At 44.5% G+C, this 26,312-nt stretch overlaps 1 protein-coding gene across 1 annotated transcript in view; it reads right to left on the bottom strand.

Moving 5' to 3' along the window:
- Positions 1-205: 205 nt before the first annotated feature.
- LOC126481863 (venom allergen 5-like) overlaps positions 206-26,312 on the bottom strand; it is a 109,393-nt gene continuing 83,286 nt past the window's right edge. Inside the window, exons 4-6 of the mRNA XM_050105822.1 lie at positions 16,447-16,528; positions 10,685-10,820; positions 206-467 (exon numbers count right to left, since the gene is read on the bottom strand). Coding sequence (XP_049961779.1) covers positions 206-467; positions 10,685-10,820; positions 16,447-16,528 — 480 coding nt within the window. The remainder of the gene's footprint in view (positions 468-10,684; positions 10,821-16,446; positions 16,529-26,312) is intronic.

Genomic DNA, 26,312 nt, shown 5'->3' with positions numbered 1-26,312 from the left:
TAAAGGAGTCTTTCATGTCTTTTTGGACACTTCAGAGTACTTGTGGCGTAACGGTAAGGTGCAGCTGCGGCACTCTGAAGAGCGACGAGCGCTGTAGTGAAGACAGAAGGGCGTCGCGACGCTCTGCCAGTGTGACGTATTCTGCCAAAGTGACGGTGGGCGGGGGGTGAGGCGCCGCCGCGATGTCCCGCGCAGACGCAGCCCGCTAGCCGCCACGAGAGGGCCCGGAGTCGCTCTGGCAGAGCCCCAGGGAGGAGACGCAGCTGTGCGCCGGCGGGCACTGGCTGCAAGCTCGGCCCTCCAGGTACAGGGGGCGCCCGAAGCGGTTGCCGGACGGCCCGTAGTTGCAGGCGTACATGGACGTCACCGGCTGCGCCTCCCCCTCCCGCCACGCGGCGTACCCGCAACCCAGCGTCCGCGTCGCAGCCGCCACCATCTGCGTGTAGTGGCTCGTCTTCCCCAGCGACCTGCAAACACCACAGCCTTCGGTTCAGTTTCTCCACAACGTGGGTGTGAGAGACACTGAGGTGACAAAACTCGTGGCATACCTCCCAGTATGGTGAAGGACCTCTTTTACCCGGACGTTGCGCAGTAATTTGACGCGGCATGGTCTCGAAAAGTTGCACGTCGCCTGCGGAAACGCCGAGCCACGGTGCCCCTGTAGCGGCCCAGAATTGCGGCGAAGTTGCCGCTGCAGCTTTTTGTGCACTAACTCACCTCTCCATTGCGAGCTTCCCAAATAATAAATGATCAAGTGTGGCCCTCAACTACGTACCCTCAGACTCAAAGTTGAAATATTAAAAGTTTTGGCTGGTTTCGTTGTCTAGGGGCTGGGATACGTAGTTGCCGCATTACTGGACAAATACTGCTGAGTCTACAATATACAATTGGAATATACACATGAATGGTCGAAGGTTCCAATCACTCGGCAACTGCGAATTTTAAATGAGTAGACATTTAACTGAAAGATTGCAATTAAATAAAATCTGCAGATGCTATTCTTGACGACTTTAAATGGTGGTACGATAGTAGACGTACCAATAAGAATGCTGTTTATTACAACAAAACACGTATTGGTGTCGATAATCCAGCGATTAAATAAAATATAAGTTGTATAACAGGGAAACAATAAATTCCTACTTCACGTACACTACTGGCCATTAAAATTGCTACACCACGAAGATGACGTGCTACAGGTGCGAAATTTAACCGCCAGGAAGACGATTCTAAATGATTAGCTTTTCAGAGCATTCACACAAGGCTGCGCCGGTGGCGACACCTACTACGTGCTGACATGAGGAAAGTTTCCAACCGATTTCTCATACACAAACAGCAGTTGACCGGCGTTGCCTGGTGAAACGTTGTTGTGATGCCTCGTGTAAGGAGGAGAAATCCGTACGACATTGCTGCTCGCGTTGGTCGAGATCCAATGACTGTTAGTAGAATATGGAATCGGTGGGTTCAGAAGGGTGATACGGGACGCGTGCTGGATCCCAACGGCCTCGTATCAGTAGCAGTCAAGATGACGGGCATCTTACCCACATGGCTGTAACGGATCGTGTAGCCACGTCTCGATCCCTGAGTCAGCAGATGGGGACGTATGCAAGACGACAACCATCTGCACGAACAGTTCGTCGACGTTTGCAGCAGCATGGACTATCAGCTCTGAGACCATGGCTGCGGTTGCCCTTGACGCTGCATCACAGACAGGAGCACCTGCGATCGTGTACTCAACGACGAAGTTGGGTGCACGAATGGCAAAACGTCATTTTTTCGGAAGATTCCAGGTTCTGTTTACAGCATCATGATGGTCGCATTAGTGTTTGGTGACTTCGTGGTGAACGCACATTGGAAGCGTGTATTCGTCATCGCCATACTGGCGTATCACTCGGCGTGATGGTAGGGGGTGCCATTGGGTACACGTCTGAGTCACCTCTTGTCCGCATTGACGGCACTTTGAACAGTGGACGTTACATTTCAGATGTGTTACGACCCGTGGCTCTACCCTTCATTCGATCCCTGCGAAGCCCTACATTTCAGCAGGATAATGCACGACCGCATGTTCCAGGTCCTGTACGGGCCTTTCTGGATACACAAAATGTTCGACTGCTGCCCTGGCCAGCACATTCTCTAGATCTCTCACCAATTGAAAACGTTTGGTCAATGGTGGCCGAGCAATTGGCTCGTCACAATACGCCAGTCACTACTCTTGATGAACTGTGGTATCGTGTCGAAGCTGCATGGGCAGCTGTACCTGTACACGCCATCCAAGGTCTGTTTGACTCAATGCCCAGGCGTATCAAGGCCGTTATTACGGCCAGAGGTGGTTGTTCTGGGTACTGATTTCTCAGGATCTATGCACCCAAATTGCGTGAAAATATAATCACATGTCAGTTCTAGTGTAATATATTTGTCCAATGAATACCCGTTTATCATCTGCATTTCTTCTTGGTGTAGCAAGTTTAATGGCCAGTAGTGTAATTAGTTATGAGCAACAACATAGCTCGCGAAATATTCACTTCTAAACGTCTTCACTGTAGAAACCAGGGAAATCTCACAACTGTACAGGTCAGCACTACGAAAAATTTCTATCTCTCGCGACCACGCGCAAACTGCTCCACTCTGTAAGTCTTTCCCACGACCGCCCGTCGCGCCTCCTCGTCCACCACCCTCTCCCGTACTCTCCTGTACTTTCCTGTACTGTGCTCCATGCTCCTCCCCCGCTTCGGTAGTCGCCTGCTGTAGTAACGAGCGCTGTGATTGGCTAGAGCACTCCTGCTATGTCTTCAAGCCCACGTACTCTCACAAACATATTGAACCACATACTAAATCCTGGATTTACATTTAAATAATTTGAAATTAAATAAATATTCCTATGGCTTGACCATAAACACGCTCTAACACACATTGTTAGATACATAAGCAAATACACTCCTGGAAATTGAAATAAGAACACCGTGAATTCATTGTCCCAGGAAGGGGAAACTTTATTGACACATTCCTGGGGTCAGATACATCACATGATCACACTGACAGAACCACAGGCACATAGACACAGGCAACAGAGCATGCACAATGTCGGCACTAGTACAGTGTATATCCACCTTTCGCAGCAATGCAGGCTGCTATTCTCCCATGGAGACGATCGTAGAGATGCTGCATGTAGTCCTGTGGAACGGCTTGCCATGCCATTTCCACCTGGCGCCTCAGTTGGACCAGCGTTCGTGCTGGACGTGCAGACCGCGTGAGACGACGCTTCATCCAGTCCCAAACATGCTCAATGGGGGACAGATCCGGAGATCTTGCTGGCCAGGGTAGTTGACTTACACCTTCTAGAGCACGCTGGGTGGCACGGGATACATGCGGACGTCCATTGTCCTGTTGGAACAGCAAGTTCCCTTGCCGGTCTAGGAATGGTAGAACGATGGGTTCGATGACGGTTTGGATGTACTGTGCACTATTCAGTGTCCCCTCGACGATCACCAGTGGTGTACGGCCAGTGTAGGAGATCGCTCCCCACACCATGATGCCGGGTGTTGGCCCTGTGTGCCTCGGTCGTATGCAGTCCTGATTGTGGCGCTCACCTGCACGGCGCCAAACACGCATACGACCATCATTGGCACCAAGGCAGAAGCGACTCTCATCGCTGAAGACGACACGTCTCCATTCGTCCCTCCATTCACACACCACTGGAGGCGGGCTGCACGATGTTGGGGCGTGAGCGGAAGACGGCCTAACGGTGTGCGGGACCGTAGCCCAGCTTCATGGAGACGGTTGCGAATGGTCCTCGCCGATACCCCAGGAGCAACAGTGTCCCTAATTTGCTGGGAAGTGGCGGTGCGGTCCCCTACGGCACTGCGTAGGATCCTACGGTCTTGGCGTGCATCCGTGAGTCGCTGCGGTCCGGTCCCAGGTCGACGGGCACGTGCACCTTCCGCCGACCACTGGCGACAACATCGATGTACTGTGGAGACCTCACGCCCCACGTGTTGAGCAATTCGGCGGTACGTCCACCCGGCCTCCCGCATGCCCACTATACGCCCTCGCTCAAAGTCCGTCAACTGCACATACGGTTCACGTCCACGCTGTCGCGGCATGCTACCAGTGTTAAAGACTGCGATGGAGCTCCGTATGCCACGGCAAACTGGCTGACACTAACGGCGGCGGTGCACAAATGCTGCGCAGCTAGCGCCATTCGACGGCCAAAACCACGGTTCCTGGTGAGTCCGCTGTGCCGTGCGTGTGATCATTGCTTGTACAGCCCTCTCGCAGTGTCCGGAGCAAGTATGGTGGGTCTGACACACCGGTGTCAATGTGTTCTTTTTTCCATTTCCAGGAGTGTATATTAAACATATATTAAAGGAATAGAAACAAAAGGTAGGCCAGTAGCCTAACGTCTCTGTGGTTTCTAAAACACAGTAAATATTTAACCAATTGCTTCATCAATAGGATATATCGGCTATAAATAAAGACCTAGATGAACAAATATATTTATAAGCATGCTGCTACCGTTTTTTCGTGTAGCTGTGAAGTACTTATGCCCTGACGCGATCGATAGTAATCAACCACTTTGACCACCAATAACTCATGTATTCAAGTTACATTCCTGTAATTTATACCAATTTAGGTTTACACTAACAGCTTTCTAAAGACAAGTCGATCGACAAAATCGGATGAACCGTTTAGATTTTGTAAATTCGTTGCTGAGTGTTACTTGTATAATTTACAGTCAGATACTAAACCTTAAACTAATAAAGATATTGAAAATCTGATTACACCATCAGAATCGTAGTGCAAATAATGGTAATGTACAAGTTTCTTTTTAAGGTATCATGATTAATCTGGCTGCTATTAATTTCTATACGAACTGTGAAATGTCTGCCATGAAGATTTCACAACGTCCGCCATCTTTGGCACTCCTGGCATGTCTCCTTCATCGACACAGTGTCAGCATGGAATTCCCAGCCATGTGGGGGCTGGACCACGCACTGGGGCTACCCCTCTTGTCTGGCACCGCGCAGTCGGCCTGCCGAGCATCCCGCATGGCCATGCCAAATTCGAACTTAGAATATTTTCAGGGCACTACAACTGGTCCATTACCTCACACCATTGTGTCCCATCAACGTTCAGTGGGATTATGTCAGGCGATCTGGGAGGCTAAATTATTCTTTCGAATTGTCCAGAATGTTCTTCAAACCAATCACGAGCAACTGTGGCCCAGTGACACGGTCCACTGTCTTCCATAAAAATTCCATCGTTGTTTGGGAACATGAAGTCCATGAATGGCTGCAAATGCTCTCCAATTAGCTGAACATAATCATTCCCAGTCGATGATCGGTTTAGCTGGACCAGATGTAAACACAGCCGACATCATGACGGAACGACCACTAGCTTACGCGGTGCCTTGTTGACTACTTGGACCCGTGGCAAAGTGGAGTCTGCACCACACTCAAACCCTATCATTAGCTCTTACCAACTAAACTCGGGACCCATCGTGCCAGGCCATGGTTTTCCAGTAGTCTAGGTTCCAATTGATGAGGTCATCCTGCTGGCGATGTTGTCCTTTTAGCAAAGGCACTCGCGTCGGCCGTCTGCTGTCGTAGCCAATTGTTACATACCAACCCTATATCAGGCAGCTTGCCGCAGAATTTCATAATTGCGAGGCCTCTTCACTTTGTGTTCCTTGAGGGAGTGCCAACAAGCGCAGCACGAAACGACAGCGTTTCATCACGTTAGCAGGTCAGGCGGAGAGCAGGACATCAGCGCTTTGCGCGAACTGGGTAGCCAGCACCAGCAGAAGCTTAGTAAAGCAATAACACTGCGAAGTATCACGTCACCTTGTCACGTGAAGTAAGAAGCCGCCTCGCTAACGCAAGAAGGCGAACTGAATATTGTTACGGACCAGTCTGTTGGTATAAAAATTGTGTTAAGCAAATAGGGTACGATATGGATCGCTGACACATTCGTACTAGGGAAGTCTATGTGGTCATTACAAGTGACGTTCGGTCAACACCAGCCGATATTTCACACTATAAATACCCCAGCGTTTCAGTTCAGAAGGGAATTGGTCAGAAGGATGGATGGTGTACAGGATCCGCGTACTCGATTCCCTGACACAGTATTAACGCTGGGTATAAGTCTGTTAGTCATGGACTGTGCGGCTGGTCCCGGCGGAGGTTCGAGTCCTCCCTCGGGCATGGGTGTGTGTGTGTTTGTCCTTAGGATAATTTAGGTTAAGTAGTGTGTAAGCTTAGGGTTGACGACCTTAGCAGTTAAGTCACATAAGATTTCACACACATTTGAACATTTTTATTAGTCTGTTGTAGATTTCCTGCTCGTACTCAACACTGCCGATAGCCAATGGAGAGATGTCTTCCTCTCCGTAAGCACCAGTCAAGAGTTCGACGCTGCTGACAGCTTCCAAGGCAGATGGAGAGACCTGGGGGTCTTCCGTGTCGACTTGGAACAGGACTCCAGTGTTCCTGACACTTCAGTAGAGCCACGGGCCTACCTGCACGGCAGGCCAGGGTCGGCGCTCTTTTCGACCACACGACAATCGTCGTCATGGTTCAGAGAGCAGAGGTGAGCCACAGTTACGTGAGAGGATAGAGAACCTCCTAGGCCGGCGTGTGTAGGCCACATACGCACGTGCCACCTTCTTCGAGTGCAGAGGATGGAGACGCAGCATCCACTTCCGAATAGCTGCCGGGCGCTCGCGGAACAACCGGACAAGCAGCGGCAGAGGACCGTCGTAACATCGTTAAAGGAGAGATGTATCTGCAGAAATAAATGGTTAAAAGTCACTCTTATTTTGCTGCGCCCACTGGCGTACTCAGGTCACAACCAGGAACTGGGAAGTGTCGAACTGGGAGAGTGCCTCCTGACACACCATCCATCTGCCACGCCTCCAAATCGTCGTCACTTGCACCATTAACGCCACATTTCGCCGCACTGTCTTAAGCGATATGTTTTTCATATGTCCCACTTCACGCTGTGTTGTTTGTCTGTTAGCACTGACCCCTCTACGCAAACGCCGCTGCTCTCGGCGTTAAGTTAAGGCCGTCAATTCCTGTGTTGTCTGTAGTGATTGATAATGCTTAAGGTTTGGTGTTCTCAGTGCTTGTATGTTAATATGTTATGTGGTGCCGGCCGCGGTGGCCAAGCGGTTCTAGGCGCTTCAGTCCGGAACCGCGCGACTGCTACGGGCGCAGGTTCGAATCCTTCCTCGGGCATGGATGTGTGTGATGTCCTTAGGTTATTCAGGTTTAAGTAGTTCTAAGTTCTAGGTGACGACTACAGATGTTAAGTCTCATAGTGCTCAGAGCCATTTGAACCATATTTTCTTATATGGTATTTTCAGGAGTTACATTGCTTTTAAATTCTCATATTCTTGTATATCATTCTTATAGCAGTTCTTATATTATTTCTTATATTTTATTCTTGAGGAAGATTTGGTGCATTCCTTTGGGTGATACCAACCGCTAAAAATTCGAAACAAAGAAATTCCGAAGACTGGTTTGCCACAGTAACATCTCACTCGAGAAACAAACGTCTTGTCGCGGCCCGCGCAGCTCCCCCCATCGGAGGTTGGAGTCCTCCCTCGGGCATGGATGTGTGTGTTTTCCATAGCGTAAGTTAGTTTAAGTTAGATTAAGTAGGTCTAGTGTGTAAGCTTAGGGACCGATGACCTAAGCAGTTTGGTCCCTTAAGCTCTTACCTCAAATTAATTAAAGAAACGTAGTTAACATTACTTAAGATCTCACGTATCGGCAATAATTTCGCGGCAACGCACGCATAACGGAAAACTAGCAAAAACTGGCGCTGTGGTTGATTATGAATCAAAATATACTATAGGAATTTCACCGAAAACAATTTAAAATTATTTTCTCACTCATATATTGGTTTTTTTTTTTTTTACTTTTATTTTGATTTATTCACCAGACATACAATTAGTAGACGAATAACGACACCCCTTATTTCAGTATACATTGGAAAACATTCATGCAATAATGTTATACGGACATGGACAAATAAATGGAAAACAAAACTAATAATAATCGGGTTTCGAACACTGGGCGCAAAAATGTAGGCTGAGAGGCTACTCACCGCTTAGGTTCAAATATTTACTCGATAAAAGGCACATAAAGAACCTCGGAAACTTTTACCGTCTTTTATTCAGAAACGGTCGCGTATGTACGGACAAGCCGCGATACGTGTTCGCCTGTTTTGAGCCCTCTTCCACTGAGCGAAGTTTCTGGGGAATCGGGTTATGACACTTGCCGCGATCTCCTCGTGAGATCGACTGACAAGGACCTGACTTTCGTATCGCGCCGTGCCCTCGATTGCTCGTTCTAGTTGTTTGGGTCAATCGCCCTGGCTGCATTTGTGCTTTCCTCCGTGCCACTCGCTACACGGTGTTTGGACACTAGACCATAGACTCATACTAGCACATTGTGCTTTCCCTCTTCCACGGTCTTGTTGCCTGGCTTCTATATCAAGCATCCAAGGTCGGCTAGGGAAAGAACACTTTTGCCGATAGGATTATTTCACAGTATTGCAGATACAAAATCTTCATATTCACAAAACTATTGCTCTGGAGCTCAGCTTAGAAACAGCAGGGCAATGATTAAATGAAACCTGCATAAAATCCTGTCAATTAGAACGTGTCAGTGTTAGTGAACTCGTGCCCTATTCCACTCTCTTACTGACTGAAAGAAAAGTGAATGTGTATACGCCTCTTTGCTCACCATAATCTCACTCATTTTGTTTCCATGGTCTGTACGTGAAATGTACAAATGTGGCAGCCGAAGTGTGGCACAATCTTTATCGTAAGTACCAAACAGGGAAGCAGACTGCGCAACGAAGGATGCCTATTTAGAAACCCGTATTGTCTCCCATTCTATCCCACGTCCGGCCATCCTGATTTAGGTTTTCCGTGATTTCCCTATATCACTTCAGGCAAATGCCGGGATGGTTCCTTTGAAAGGGCACGGCCGATTTCCTTCCCCATCCTTCCCTAACCCGAGCTTGTGCTCCGTCTCTAATGACCTCGTTGTCGACGGGACGTTAAACACTAATCTCCTCCTCCTCCTCTCCCATTCTGACGCATAAGTTCGAAATTTGGCTTCCTCTATAATGGTGCAAAACCCTGGCGCCTTGCGAAGTCAAAAAGGAAAGTGTCGACAAATGCGAAAAAGAGGCCACAGCTCTGACGTTTATATGAGCTTGAATGTCGGTTAATGATGTCAAATTGACACCAAATTTCACCACAATTCTGCCCAACGACAACGTGGATGTGTTACACGAAGAGAGGGTCGTCACATCCACTCTTACCCATATATCACCCCTCCTTTTGCCGCCTCTGTGACGGTTATCACAACCACGACACTCGGTATTGAAATCGTGCGGATTTTTATGGGTGGCACCCACAGACACACTCCCCCTCAGAATCGACACAAAAACGCCTCAGGGCGTTGGCATAAAGGGTGTCAATAAAACCACTCCTTCCCTTGGGGCACTGATTCCCATACAGTCGAAAAGGATAATCTAATCTGCGGCAACAGAAAGACGTCCGTAAGGACGTTCAGACTGCTGCAATGACATTGTGGAGCTACAGCCCCACTGAGCGTGAACTTCGGAGTATAGAGCGACCACAATGTTTTGCTCTTCCATAGAAGGTGGAACCACTAGGGACCGTTCAAAACCACCCTATGAAATTTGAACGTGATCTGGAGCAGCAGAGGGGTATTATACTTTATCAGCGCTTCTGGTTTGCGCCCTCTTCTGGCCTGATCACGTAGTTGTGCTACATGGCCATGGGTGTGAATATAACAGAAAACGCTCCCTATAACACCCCCTCCTCCTCCCTCCCCCCCTCCTCAGTTCACCAATACCATCGGTGCCAACTATGCACCTTTGCTGAGCACTTTAAAACTGTACCTGTCAGAAATATCGAGGCTGCCCTAGCACCTGAAGGTAGGCAACCCGCATGTAATACGGGCCGAAAGAGTTGCCTCTCATGCATTAGAGCTGCCACGATGCTGAATCAGTGTCAAAGCGATTTGTAACAACAGTCCCTTTTGCTGTATAGGTCAAACTGGCACCGCTATCAGAGTAAGGTACTGAAGAACATTTACTGGGAAAGAAGCATGGTAAAGTGGACCTCTTTACATTTGCTGAACATTTACTCCTTACGGATCATTCCGCTAAAGATGTGGGAGAAACAGTAATTTTGTCTAAGCAGGTTCAAAGGCGGAAATTCGACTGACGTGTAGAACTGGAAATTTTTAAACACTACCGTTTGCCTCGGCGTCGGTAGTTTCCAATGGCAGTGGCGTTAACTTCCGTTCGACACACCATTCTAACGGCCACAACAGTACCCATGTTCTGTGTTTCTTTTTAACTCTGCAGTTCTTTAGGATGCCCATTACAGAGTTGTGTCACTCCATTTGCCTCATTAATATCTACTGCTCTGGCCCAAAAGGAAACCACATCTCGATTTTTAAAAAGGTTGATACATTTACCCTAGTAGCTAATTAAGTTTGCATAAAAGCGTTGCTATTTTTTCAATGAAATCCTGACCACTGTTCGTCTAGCTGACAATGTTTTAGGCAGAAACGTTTAATGCCTCTCAGTGTGTTTTCTCCTTTTATCTGCGAGTACACGGTAGCTGTGTCTGACTCACCTGAATTGTTTCACGTTGCTGGCGTCAAATATTTCCACTTCGTTGTACCAGCTGAAGACGGTTGAGCTCCAGTTTGCTTTGATGTCGTGCTCGGTGCCGTAAATAACGAACAGGTTCTGTCCCACTTGGAAAGTCGCTGAAACAGGAGCACCGGAAATATTCTGAGGGGAAAGGAAAGTGGCTAAATGCTGAGGATCTCCACCACACAGTTGGTCGCGTCCTTCAGCTGAGAGGACAAGTGTTATAATCAGTTCTAGTGGAAGAACCGCAACGCATGAAAAATATTAGGTAACATTATTTTCTAAAATTTCCACAACCTTACTTAATATTAAAAATGTGCAGATTATTTACGTTTTCTGTTAGTAATAGAGTATTCACGTTAACATAATATTCATTTTGAATACATAATGTTTGAGGCTGTTTTAATCAATATCTGAGCACGATTTGTTACGAAACTCTTTTCATTAATGATGGTCGATTCTCCCATAATCTAATTGCAGTGTAAAGCCCGTCCCTTGGATAGGGGGGCAAAGCGACAGCCAATAGGAAGCAACCTAAAAGAAGTGGTTGTGAAGATAATGCACACAGTAAGCTGGTCTTGGGTGTCGAGACTGGAAGATATCTTGCTTGCAGGCTCGAAAGAAAGAGGAACGGACGCGAATTTGTAATGTTTATGTGATTTGACATTTGATCAGCAAGTGACCGTGTGGTGCAAATTTTGCGTCCGTTTCTTTCGTGAGCCCAGTTCACATAGTGAATTACAATATTTCCGTTAGTGAGATCATAGAGAAAATTTAAAGTATTCGTAGTGCAGTGCATTGATACACATTTGTAGAATTAACACTTTTGTCAATTATTCGTCTCTCATGAGACACACTTTAAGCCGTTTTTTTGTGAATATGAGTGCCTGCTACAGTTGCTGAAGTAACTAGTGGCACCACGACTGAATTGTGTTTTAATGAAGAAACAATTGAAATTCGAAGGTATAGTGCGCGCAAAATGCAGTGGCCGCTATATGCGCAGTTGGCTGGGGAAGCGAGGGGAGGCCGGCAGTGGTGGGGAGCCGCTCAGAGCTCAGAGGGGAAATGCCGGCGCTGGAGGGGAAGTGCCGTTCTAAACTGAAGTCTACGCTCAAAGTTGTTTTTTAACTATTAAGCGTGGCCCCTTCACACCCACACTTGCATGATGAACATTCAAAAAGATCTACTCTCACCTCTGCTTTCGTTAGTATCTAAAAAGAATCCTGCTGAAAACGCAACGATTCATTTTCTCCTGGATTGATAACCACTTGTAACTTTCAGAGAAGAGTCATGAGTAGCGAATTTTGAGTAAAACCCACACATTTCTCTAGTTTCCATGACAAAATTTGCGTCCTTTGCCAAAACACAGCGGAGTTTACACTGTATCACCTCATTAATATGTTGTGCAGACAAAATTGCGACAGAATTCTGAAACAGTGGTTTATTAAGTTTCTTAAATGAAGAACTCAGGAAAATTAAAGTCAGTAGTTTATGAAAAAGCACATCCATTGTACAAAAAAAACCTATAATGTCTCCAAATATGTTGTTCCAAAACCCATAGCGTTTCTCGTTTCATCAGCTATCGATGACCCTTAAAAATTACATTCTTTCACCAAAAAAATCTGTAGTTACTGGAATAACACAATAGACAATAAGTTGTATATAATAACGATATGGTAAAATAGTCTCCTCTTTGCGTGCTATCGTTTGCCAAAATCTCATTTCGATATCTGAAACCGTTTATGAAATATGAGGACTGTTGTGAATATTTCACTCTGGCTTTACCGCTGGCGCGGCGCGATCGCGAATGAGAGTGCTACATCTGATTAATTTTCTTGAGATTCGTGACAGACAGATTCTTCTACCCAAGTTTAAAGAAAAATTGAATATGTTAGCTAAACTTCATACTTAACAGCATATTATGTATTATGTACCAAACACAAAATCATAGCGACCCCTATTTTTCATTTTTCCGAATTTCGCTCAGCGTCTTACTTTCGCGTAAATACCACAATACCTATGACCTTCAACGAAATGATGGGCGCATCATCATGAATCTGACATATAAAGCTATCAACATAGCAAAAATTATTTTTTTTTTCGAATAGTTTCTGTAAAATCGTTTGAGAAAGATTGTAGTGTGCGCGCCTCCATTCTGTAACAAACGAATGAACTCGCCCAGCGCTTTGGACGAAAACTGGTCATTGCCCATCGGCCACTGCATCCTGCGCGAGGTATACTCCTTGTGTTGCCTACCTCATCTGATGTAATAAACTCGAGCTACGTTCATTTATTTTATTGCAGTCAACAAGTATTCCAAGAACTCACAAATTCGTGATTTTTTAAGTTAGGAATTGTTTTGCAGTGGTGTGCTATCGATCTCTACACTATAACAAAAAGAAAGAGCTTCTCGTCCAAGTCGTGAGATCACAGGGATGTCTCCTCTACCTTGCGACGTCATGTGGATGCGGTATTCAGAGGCATGTGTTCAGCACACCCCTCTCCCGGCCGTTTTGCAGACTTTCCAGACTGCAGAGCCGCTACCGCTAGTTCCAGTAGCTCCTCAGCTGGCATCACGAGGCAGAGTGCAGCCCGTATCAGGCCTCCCACCAAGGAAAAGCCCTTACCACTGCCCAGAATAAAACCCGGCATGGCAACCATCAAAGCAGACCACTCAGCTACGAAGCTGGACTAGACGACACATAATGGGCCAAAATCAACTCGGATGAATCTGATCAGGCATTTACGTTCCCCATCTAAAGTTGGATTACTGATTCCCCCACTCCTCCTTGTTGCACTGTTGTAAAAAGGGAGAGTCTGTGCTGAGAGTTGTACGAGCGGCTAAAAAATAGTTAAACAGACATTAGCAACTGGTCCTTGTAACTTATATATATACAGTGTTTTTCTTTCGAAAATAAAATTTTTTGTCAAACAAACAAAAATTGAAATACAGCTCCAGGCCTCAACTGGGGTGTTGCAATTCCTCGCCCCCACTTGATCACGCCTCTGACTAAGTTGTACAATGTGTGTTCGAGGCTCAGTAAGGAGGAAGGCAAACGAGGTCATAATAAAGAAAGCTCCAGATCAAGACCCGAAAGCTGTGCGGGATTAGCCGAGCGGTCTAGGGCGCTTCAGTCATGGACTGTGCGGCTGGCCCCGGTGGAGGTTCGAGTCCTCCCTCGGGCATGTTTGTCCTTAGGATAATTTAGGTTAAGTAGTGTGTAAGCTTAGGGACTGATGACCTTAGTAGTTAAGTCCCATAAGATTTCACACACATTTGAACAAGACCCGAAAGAGGTAAAGTTGTATAGAAGTTCTATAGGTCCGTCTGTTTATTGGACCTGCTGGGAAAACTTCTTGAGAAGCAGCTAGCAGGTAGACTGACAGCACACGGTGTGCTGTGCGGGATGAGTGATAAACAGTTCAACTTTCGGTTGGGGCGATCGGCATCTGACGCAGTCGCCATGGCGGCTGAGGACTGTAGCTCAGTCCCGTACAAGTACATGGCATCATGGTGGACATCAGTGGCGCTTTTGATAACCTGTGGTGGCCTTCACACTTCTCCTGCCTGTGGGAGAATGAGTGCCTAGGGCCGCTATGTGGCTGTCTTAGGAGCTATTGTGAAGAAAGGGAGGTCTCGCTATTATCCCTAGCGAGAAAATCAGTAAAAAGGTAACAAAGGAGTGGCCACAGGGTTCTGTCCTGGGCCACTCTCTTGGGACGTTAATATGGAGCCTCTTCTAGAGAACTTGAAGAATATTGCGGATGTACTAGAGGTCATGGCCTACGCAGGTGACCTCCTCCTGCAGTGAGAACCTTGAACCGAAAGCGGAAAAGGCTATGTCGGTATTGGCAGCGTGGTGTCATAAAGCAAAGATGGCAGTAGCACCTAGCAAGTCTACCTACTTCATCCTGAAATGACAACTTATTAGGAATCCAACAGTAAGAATAGACGGCTCACCAATTCTTCGACGTCACAACTACCTGGGAGTAGTCATCGATGAGAAATGGAGTTACACGAGGCATATCGACACTGTCACCCAGAGGTCGCTGGAAATACTTAATAACCTGATTGGAATTAGAGACAAGCCTTTCCACCTACCAGCAGACCTGATTCAGCTGTACCACAACATCCATTGTAGGGTACGGTTCGGCAGTGTGGCACACAGGCTCGCGAGCATCATGCCTACCACGGCCGTGAGAAGGGTGCAGCGGAACATGCTCCTGCACTTAGTAGGGACATACAGAACGACACCTGGGGGGGGGCATTATCAATGTTAATGGGACTTGTCCTCTTGACAGTAAGATTAGAGAACAAGCAGCATGGTACTGGTTAAAGAAAGACAACAGGTAGAAAATAGTTGAAATAGAGAGGGCTCAGGCAGGAGACAAAGTCGAAATCAAAAGAAGGGGTGAGGAAGTACGGCAGGAGCAGTGGGATGGGGATGAAAGTGGGCGCAGAACTCATGAGTTGTTACCAGACATCAAGGAGCGGCTGCAGCTTAGGTACTTCAAACCTACCAAAGGACTGCTGCACTTTATCACCGGATATGGACCTTACCCGACATATCTGCGCCGATTAGCAAAGCAGGCTACACCATCGAGTGATTGTGGCACTGTACATGGCACTCCAAACCATGTGGTGTTCGAGTGCCCCCTTTTCGACGATGTAGCATGTCGGCTTAGACAATAGTACATCCAGCTCAGGCAACAAAACACATTTGAGATCCTCAGTGAACATGCCAAAGAGGTATCAACCAAAGTTTTAATAGAATTTCTAAGGAACAACCACGATTAGAATAATACACCGACTAAAACGCACCTCTCCTGTTCCGCCGGAGTTTGAACTTGGCCAGCCCCCTAAAGGCTGTGATCCGCCACGTCTCGGATTTAGGAAAGAGTGCATCAATCACGGACTGGACAACGCACCGATTATGACTGCAGTATTAAGAATTTTAGGTTGCATGTAGGTTTAAAATACGATAAACTAGGCAAAATGCAGCAAATTCAAGATCTTGGGCCGGCCTGGTGCCAGGGACATGCCCACTAGGATTAGGTCGACGGACACGACCACCAGTGTAGGTTTATATAGCACTGACACACCTGGAACGTTGCAGGACGTGTAGATTAGTTTCTTAAGTATCATGTTATGCAGAACTTAGCATAGAATTAGACAATAGATACTATCATAGTAACCAAGTAGATAACTTAACAGTTAATGTTACATGTAGAACAAATAATAATAGTTAAAACAAGAAATGCCCATATTGGAAATACGAATACACCTCATGTAGTAATAACAATTAGCTGCAGTCATTGTGAACATTAGATGTAGAATTGGGACCCACTAATGAGTGAGGAAGTGGGTTGTTATGTATCATACTGTTTATATTGAAACAAAGATTAAAAAAAACTACACTTTGCAGCACCAGACCTTAATATGATCTGCAGCGCAGGCTGAAACCGGTTGTCGGTGGTAAAAGAAACTGAGATCTAGGCGACTGTTCTTTATTTAGTATAGTTATGATAGTAGAAAACAAATTCCGCTACGGGATTGGTTTCATAAGTTTTGCTGGTGTTACGTATGTACTGAAAAAAATTGAAAGCTTTCTCAGTAAAAACCCAGTTTTTCCTCTTAGACCGTCTTTTCTGTACTACACTGGTATGTCTGAGTTCACACGCAACGAGCAGAAAACGGAGCGACAGCAGCGGCACAGGAATGGGAAGCAGCGAAACACTTACGGAGATCCCTACAGGCGTCGTGGGCGTACGTGCACTGGTCCACCCAACGCTGCGCTATCGTCGCCAGCTCGGGGTCCCACACCTGCAACCAGCAAACACAGCAACCACGCACAGGTGTAAAAGTCCGTATTTAGCGCACGCACGTGCCTTGTATGCATGAGTGGGAAGAAGGTTAGGGTATAATCTCCCATCGAGGACAGAGTTGAGGTGGTTATGTGTTAGGGTGTATAAATCGGCGCGGCTTTGATCGCTATACTCCAGTATTCTTTCCCCTGTGCTGTGCTGTCAGCGTGCTTGCCTCATAACTTCCCTGTCATCGCTGAGACATAGAGTAGTACATTTGGGGGTTTGTTCTGTCTGGGAGGCGTGCACTGATAGCCGAAGTTGTTACGGCGATTGCTTGCGTAAAGCGGGAAATCCGTACAAACGTTCATACTTCACCAGTTAATTGCGGAGATATGTACTGTACAAATTTTCATACTTCGCCAGTTAATTGTGGAGATTGGTCCTCTACAAATTTTCATACTCCACCAGTTCATTGTGGAGATGAAATCTAATCGTACTCGCAATTGCGAGGAAATTGCATATACACCGTAAGAAACAGATACTGAAAAATACCATTTCATTCGCTTACTGACACCCAAAACTCCAGATGTCAGACATTCAGATCGGTTCCAAATGTTGTATGTAGACAGCTATCAACCAAAACACCGAAGTACTTCGTACTATGTGCTGTCGTCCCGTAGAACATGCGTAAACGGTAATTAAAAGTAACACCAGAACTACGGGGCATAGGAAATGAGTGTCTGTAGGTCTTCCGTGGGTAAGCTGGTAGAGCATATAGTTGTCATGCCACAGGTTCCACGTTCAAACTCTCCTGATGACTATTGTTTTTAAATGTTTACAAGTGAAACTGTTATAAGGAAGAACATTTTCCTAGCACGTAAAAGGACTTTTCGGAGTTTGCAGCAATGATCTTTTGTAAGTAAGCTTTCGCTTCGTTAGTTGAAAGTAGCAAACCCATAGAGTACATTATTATAGATAGGTGTGGTGTTGTGTCGGACATGTGCGCCAGAACAGACACCAATCGCATTTGTATTTTCACAGAATAAAGATAAACAATCGGAACAGTAGAATAAAGAAACAGTTGCATCACACGTACGGAAATATTAATAGTGCCATATAACACATTCACCCATAACACTAAAACTAAAAATTGGCATCATTATGGTGTAAACCCAGGACCCTTGATACAGAGATCTAACGCGCTACTAACTATGGTAAGGATTCAAGATGGCCGCCGAGTAAGTGACGCCAGAAACCATTTCCAGAAAGTTAAGTGATTTAGACAGGAATATAATTTAGTTTAACGCTGACAACAAATTAAATACGTGCATTAGTGTATCGTTTAGTCTTGCCGTTAAAGGTTTGACTTTTATTTGCGTATTTTTTTCAGAAAACACGAAAAGATCGTAACTTCGCGAAGTCGTGCTTAGGCTTAAATTTTGTAAACGTGTTTGTTTCTTGTTTCAAGGTAATTTAACTAGTTTCTCGGTAACAAATAAGTAAACTACCGTAAATAGCGTATAACTTCATTGTTTTAATACAGATTTCAGAAAAACAGCGTAACTTTATATCAGAAACTTGCCTATATACATTTGTTTATAGGCCTATTCTCGTAACGTTTTTGGAGAATCAAAATTAAAGTATCTCGTTTAATTGCCCTTTTTTCATTCCATCGAGTGAAATATATAATAAATAGCGTATACCTTCGTTGTTTTAATACAAATCTCAGAAAACCAGCGGAATTTTAAATCAGAAACTTGCTTATATACATTTATGAATAGGCTTAATTCTTGTAACGTCTTTTTTGATTTTCGGTAATTTAATTGATTTATTCTAGCTAAAGTATTATTTTTGCCATGAGTGAGAAGTGCCTGACTTGCCGTAGAATTGTTAGTTCCGGGGTTTGGTGTGATGGATGCAGTAGTTTTTTTCACTGGGGGGACTGCAGTGGCGTGGGTGTTGGGAAAGTGGATCAGGCTCATCAGTGGTTATGTAGGATTTGCAGCAGAGATAGGAAGATAGTGGAACAGGAGGGGAAAATTGCTGCCCTTCAGGCTGAGCTAGATCAGGCTAGGGAAGATCTGGACAGGTTAAGGAGGGAGAAGGGTAAAGAGAGGTGGGAAGTGGCAACAGGTAGCAGAATGAACAGGCCTAGAACTAAGTCTGACAGTTTTGTGGTGAATGTCAAAAATAAGTTTGACCTGTTGCTTCAGTTAGAAACTGATGAGCCTCAAGCAGAGGTAGGTGTAGACAGGACACAACAAACTTTCAATAGGAAATAGAAAAAGAATGTAGGAAAGTCATCGAAAAGGAAGAAAGTTTTGTTGTTAGGCAGTTCTCATGCCAGAGGTGTAGGCCAACTTCTGCAGGAGGAATTAGGACCAGAATACCAGGTCACAATTTTTTTCAAACCAAGTGCTAGTCTGGATCAGGTGACAGAGGATTTAGGTTCACTCTGTAAAAGATTTACCAGGGAAGACACCGTGGTTATTGTGGGAGGGCCAGGGAACAGCATCGACAGAGATCCTGGGTACAGTATAGAGTGTGACCTGGTAAAGATTGCGTCGGCATCGAGAAACACCAATGTGGAATTTGTATCTGTCCTGAGACGCCATGACCGGCCTCATTTGAACTCTTCTGTTGGGAGAGTTAATTTGGAGTTGGAATGGCTGCTTGGGTCGGGTGCGGGGGCTCATATTGGTGTGGTTCCTGTTGATTATCTCAGTAGGTGGGACTATACCAGGCACGGCCTACATCTCAACAGGAAAGGGAAGGGGAAACTGGCTGGGGTAATAGCAGGAAATTTAAGGGGGGGAGGCACTGCCACGAATGGTAAAATACCAGTGGTTACAGGTGTTGGAGCAGCACCTTTTTTAGGATAGGTAAGACAGAAAGATGTCAAGTTCTACGAGAGGTCAGGATTGAAACAAATCTTCAGTTTAGGAAAGAAATTCAATAGCACAATTCTAGCACATTGGATCACCAATCACAGCTATCAATTATAAATTTTCACCAATCACCAGAAATTTTATCTCTGCCAAGTTGTATCTCAGTCCTAGGTAATTGCATTGATGAACTAAAGTCACCCAACCCAATTGACATAATCTGCCTCTCTGAACACCGTGTGACCACTGGTATAGGAACTAGGCCTAAGCACAATGAGAAACTCAGACAGGAGAGTACTGCAAATGTTAGAATAAGGAAAGGTTCTCATAAAAGTATAATTAAAAATAATGTAAGTATATTTCATCAAAATATTGGGAGATTAAAGAATAAAGTAGATGAGCTTCTGGTTTGTTTGGAAGATTTAGAAACTGAGAATGAAATAGATATACTATGCCTGTCTGTGCATCACATTGTTACTGATATGGATAAGGTAAATGTAAGTGGTTATAAGCTCTCTGCACATGTAATGAGAGAAAATATGGAGAAAGGAGGAGTTGCCATATACACTCCTGGAAATGGAAAAAAGAACACATTGACACCGGTGTGTGAGACCCACCATACTTGCTCCGGACACTGCGAGAGGGCTGTACAAGCAATGATCACACGCACGGCACAGCGGACACACCAGGAACCGCGGTGTTGGCCGTCGAATGGCGCGAGCTGCGCAGCATTTGTGCATCGCCGCCGTCAGTGTCAGCCAGTTTGCCGTGGCATACGGAGCTCCATCGCAGTCTTTAACACTGGTAGCATGCCGCGACAGCGTGGACGTGAACCGTATGTGCAGTTGACGGACTTTGAGCGAGGGCGTATAGTGGGTATGTGGGAGGCCGGGTGGACGTACCGCCGAATTGCTCAACACGTGGGGCGTGAGGTCTCCACAGTACATCGATGTTGTCGCCAGTGGTCGGCGGAAGGTGCACGTGCCCGTCGACCAGGGACCGGACCGCAGCGACGCACGGATGCACGCCAAGACCGTAGGATCCTACGCAGTGCTGTAGGGGACCGCACCGCCACTTCCCAGCAAATTAGGGACACTGTTGCTCCTGGGGTATCGGCGAGGACCATTCGCAACCGTCTCCATGAAGCTGGGCTACGGTCCCGCACACCGTTAGGCCGTCTTCCGCTCAAGCCCCAACATCGTGCAGCCCGCCTCCAGTGGTGTCGCGACAGGCGTGAATGGAGGGACGAATGGAGACGTGTCGTCTTCAGCGATGAGAGTCGCTTCTGCCTTGGTGCCAATGATGGTCGTATGCGTGTTTGGCGCCGTGCAGGTGAGCGCCACAATCAGGACTGCATACGACCGAGGCACACAGGGCCAACACCCGGCATCATGGTGTGGGGAGCGATCTCCTACACTGGCCGTACACCACTGGTGATCGTCGAGGGGACACTGAATAGTGCACGGTACATCCAAACCATCATCGAACCCATCGTTCTACCATTCCTAGACAGACAAGGGAACTTGCTGTTCCAACAGGACAATGCACGTCCGCATGTATCCCGTGCCACCCAACGTGCTCTAGAAGGTGTAAGTCAACTACCCTGGCCAGCAAGATCTCCGGATCTGTCCCCCATTGAGCATGTTTGGGACTGGATGAAGCGTCGTCTCACGCGGTCTGCACGTCCAGCACGAACGCTGGTCCATCTGAGGCGCCAGGTGGAAATGGCATGGCAAGCCGTTCCACAGGACTACATTCAGCATCTCTACGATCGTCTCCATGGGAGAATAGCAGCCTGCATTGCTGCGAAAGGTGGATATACACTGTACTAGTGCCGACATTGTGCATGCTCTGTTGCCTGTGTCTATGTGCCTGTGGTTCTGTCAGTGTGATCATGTGATGTATCTGACCCCAGGAATGTGTCAATAAAGTTTCCCCTTCCTGGGACAATGAATTCATGGTGTTCTTATTTCAATTTCCAGGAGTGTATGTCAAAAGTTATCATTGTGCAAAAAGTATAGAAACAAAAAAGTTTTGTGTAGAGAAACATATAGAAGCATGTGGCTGTGAGCTTAAATTAAATAAAGGCACATTTATAATTGTAACTGTATATAGGTCCCCATCAGGAAATTTTCATCTATTTCTGAAAAATTAGGACTCCTTATTGTGCTATCTGTCCGACGGGGGGAAGCAAATTATTATTTGTGGGGACTTCAATGTAGATTCTCTGAAAGAGGGTAATAGGAAAAATGACCTTGAAGTATTACTCGGTTCTTTCAATTTGACACCCGTTATTGATTTTCCTACTCAGGTGGTAAAGGATAGCAGCTCACTGATAGATAACTTCTTTATAGACCAAGATAAGTTTAACCAGATAAATGCTCAGCCTGTTGAGAATGGTCTTTCTGATCATGGTGCACAGCTAGTTACAATATATGACATAGATCCATTCAGCAATACTAAACAGTCCTCCAAAGTAGTACGTTCAGTCAACAATTTAACAATTGCAAATTTCAGGGAAAGCCTACAGCAGTTAGACTGGGATGAGGTGTACCGTGTACCTGATGCCAATTTAAAATATAATTTATTTCATGACATCTTTGTAAATGCATTTGAAAACTGCTTCCCCAAGAAAATAGTTAAATATACTCGTAAGAAACCTTGTAACAAACCATGGCTTACTAAGGGTATAAAAATATCTTGTAACTGGAAAAGGGAAATGTATCTGACAGCAAGAAAGAGTAGTGACCCAGAAACTATCAAAAATTATAAAAACTACTGTGTTATATTAAGAAAAGTTATTAAAAAATCCAGGAGTATGTGTATCATGTCTGAAATCAGCAACTCTGATAATAAAATTAAAACAATTTGGAATATTATTAAAAGAGAAACAGGTCAACCAAGAGCAGAGGAAGACAGTATTACCATCAAATTGAATGAAAACTTTACGAACAAAAAGTCAGAAGTTGAAAATATTTTTAATAATCATTTTCTAAATGTTGTGGATATAGTAGGATCCAGGTGTTCATTAGAAGATGCTAGGCTGTTAATGGAAGAGGCCATACCTATGCAATTTGATACAATTGAAATCTCACCCACTTCTCCCTCTGAAATTAGGAAAATAATAAACTTGCTTAAAAGCAAAAACTCACATGGAATTGATGGCATTTCCAGCAAAATACTAAAAGCTTGTTCTCAACAGATAAGTAAGATTCTCAGCCACCTGTGTAATAGCTCTCTGGAACAGGGCATTTTCCCTGATAGACTGAAATATGCTATTGTTATACCTTTGCATAAAAAGGGGGATGGATCTGATGTCAACAATTACCATCCAATCTCCCTTCTAACAGCTTTATCCAAAATTTTTGAGAAAGTAATGTATTCAAGAGTAGCTTCACATATCTGTAAAAATGAAGTACTAACAAAATGTCAGTTTGGTTTCCAGAAAGATTTTTCAACAGAAAATGCCATATATGCTTTCACCAGTCAAATTTTGAATGATCTTAATAACCGAACACCACCCATTGGGATTTTTTGTGATCTCTCAAAGGCTTTTGATTGCGTAAATCATGAAATTCTGCTAGACAAGCTCAAGTATTGTGGCATGAGTGGGACAGTGCACAAATGGTTTAATTCGTACCTAACTGGAAGAGTGCAGAAAGTTGAAATAAGTAGTTCTCATAACATGCAAAGATCAGCACATTCCTCAAACTGGGGAACTATCAAGAATGGGGTTCCACAAGGGTCAGTCTTGGGTCCTTTGTTGTTCTTATTATATATTAATGACTTGCCATTCTATATTCATGAAGAGGCAAAGTTAGTTCTCTTCGCTGATGATACAAGTATAGTAATCACACCTGAGAAACAAGAATTAACTGATGAAATTGTCAATACTGTCTTTCAGAAAATTACTAAGTGGTTCCTTGTAAATGTACTCTCACTGAATTTTGATAAGACACAGTACATACAGTTCCGTACAGTGAATGGTATGACGCCATTAATAAATATAGACCTTAATCAGAAGCATATAGCTAAGGTAGAATATTCCAAATTTTTAGGTATGTCCATTGATGAGAGATTAAATTGGAAGAAACACATTGATGATCTGCTGAAACGTTTGAGTTCAGCTGCTTATGCAATAAGGGTCATTGCAAATTTTGGTGATAAACATCTTAGTAAATTAACTTACTACGCCTATTTTCACTCATTGCTTTCATATGGCATCATATTTTGGGGTAATTCATCACTGAGGAATAAAGTATTTATTGCACAAAAGCGTGTAATCAGAATAATAGCTGGAGTCCACCCAAGATCACCCTGCAGACATTTATTTAAGGATCTAGGGATATTCACAGTAGCTTCTCAGTATATATACTCTCTTATGAAATTTGTTATTAACAACCAAACCCAATTCAAAAGTAATAGCAGTGTGCATAACTACAATACTAGGAGAAAGGACGATCTTCACTATTCAAGATTAAATCTAACTTTGGCACAGAAAGGGGTGAATTATACTGGCACTAAAGTCTTTGGTCACTTACCAAATAGTATCAAAAGTCTGACAGATAACCAAAAAGTATTTAAGAAGAAATTAAAAGAATTTCTGAATGACAACTCCTTCTACTCCATAGAGGAATTTTTAGATATAAATTAAGAAAAAAAAATTAAAAAAATAAAAAAAATAAAAATAAAAAATAAAGAAAAACAAAAAACACAAAAAAATAAAGTTGTTATATTAACTTAAGTATGTTGTTAAATTAACCTAATTATGTCATGTATTGGAAGATTCGACTCGTTCCACATCATTACGAAATATCGTATTCATGATCCATGGAACTAGTATTAATCTAATCTAATCTAACCTAATCCCCTCGGTAGCTGTGCATGTTAGCTACAGTTATGCTTCTCCTGTTCTCCGTGGTTCTGGTGTTACTTTTAATCAAAGTTTACGCTCGTTCTGCTGAACGACAGGACAAAGTACGAACTAAATCGCTGTTTTGGTTGATACCCCATCGATACACAACGTTTGGTACCGATCTGAGTTTCTGACATCTGGAGGTTTAGCTGTGAGTGAATGTTTTGAAGGGAACTGCAGTGGGATACACCACAAAAAGTCTTCTTCACAGCGGAGCATAAAGCTGCAGGGGCCAAACAGCACGAGAAGTGAACGCAGCGGACTGGAGACGTATAGTTTGGCCCGATTAGGCACAATTTTATCTCTTTATAAGACACCAGGTGCACCAACGATGCGTTCAATCTGCAGTGTCGGAAGGTGTGAGGGTAGATAAACTTCGAATTTTTAGTTTTAGAAGATTCCAATGAATATCTTGTTTGATTTCAAATTTTTGTACTCTCAGCACTGAATATGTATGAGTAAACGTTATGGATTCTAACTTCGAATTACCATTACGTAAGGTTACGATTCTGATAATCAGTGATTCATTTATGTAATATGTACTAGATCAAGTTTCTGCTCGAGCTTCGTGATATCTGTTTGAGGTATTCATTGGGCTACGCGCGGTGTTGCGCACACCGCGGAAGTTACTCTGACGTCAGCACAAATGCAACAGACAGAGCCCAACGCCGTACATCGTCCCACGGAATACTTCAAGTACAGACCTTCCTTTGAAAACTTTTAACATTGAAACAACAAAAAGAAAGTCTTTTTTGGCTAGGAGAGAAAGTGAGTCGTATGAAATGCCCAAGTAAATGCGGCAAAAAACGTGTCCGTGATACGGAATTCCTCGGATACTCGCTTGCAACAAACTGAAATAATATCAGTACGTTTGTATTTGGATGAATAAAGTGTACGAGTATCCTGCAGGACCAAAAGCCATATAATTTTATCCTCCTGTACCCTCGCACATGGTTAAGTTCAGGTGGTGTTTCATGTAACGTGTCCTGGACTGAAGAACTCACGTTACCATGAAAGTGAGCATCGGTATTTATTTCAACTTTCTCTGTGACAAAGTATTGTCCTTTCGACTTCATCTTCGTCATGAATACACAGTAGACATTTCCACATTCCAAGAAGACTACTGCCGTATTCATAAGATTACACGCTCACATTCCTGTTTAACGAACACTCAGGCACCTATCACAACTCGACTGGTCCACAAAATCAGCCGAACTTATCCTTAGAAATACCAACGCATTTTCCAAAACGCTTACTACCAAGGAGGAATACTTTATGCCTTCTTAAAAAAAATTTCAAAAAATACTTTAATTTCTAAACCTGTTGTTAACTTTTATTAAAAACACCCTATCTATACAGGTACTGATCTATAAGTAGGACCCAGAACCTGAAAATATCTTGCAACACAAGTTGAGCAATACCAAAGTATTTTCCGTAACATGTACACTGAGAGGAGGGATACTTTAAGGGCCCCCGAAAAAAAAAATGCAGATTTCGTTAACTGTCATTGCCTTTTATTCACAAAATACTTTTTGAAGATATATTCATGTTTAACAATGGACCTGAACGTAAAAATATGAATATGACATTTGATGCAAAAAGTCAAATTCACCACTGCGGCATAAAATTTTGGCTTGCGTTTTACTGAAAAATTTAAAATATTTAAGGATTCTAATGTCACAAATCATTAAAAACAATAAATAATTTTTTCATAATTTTAAAACATAAAATATACGACTAGTTTACAATTATTTCAAAAGGTAGGCATAAAGAACCCCCCCCCCCCTCCTCCTTGGTACTGCGGGGGTAAGCTGAAATTTTCTGAGGGGTAGAAAGAAAAGTCTTTGATTACAGCTTGCGAAGTGAATGTATGAAGATCTTCTTTGGTTGGTTGGTTGTTTTGGGGAAGGAGACCAGACATCGAGGTCATCGGTTTCATCGGATTAGGGAAGGAGGGGGAAGGAAGTCGGCCGTGCCCTTTGAAAGGAACCATCCCGGCA

The sequence above is a fragment of the Schistocerca serialis genome, chromosome 5 (assembly GCF_023864345.2).
Source record: "Schistocerca serialis cubense isolate TAMUIC-IGC-003099 chromosome 5, iqSchSeri2.2, whole genome shotgun sequence".
Lineage (NCBI taxonomy): Eukaryota > Metazoa > Arthropoda > Insecta > Orthoptera > Acrididae > Schistocerca > Schistocerca serialis.
Note: the sequence above shows the minus strand (reverse complement) of the source record. Positions and strands in the feature narration are given on the sequence as shown.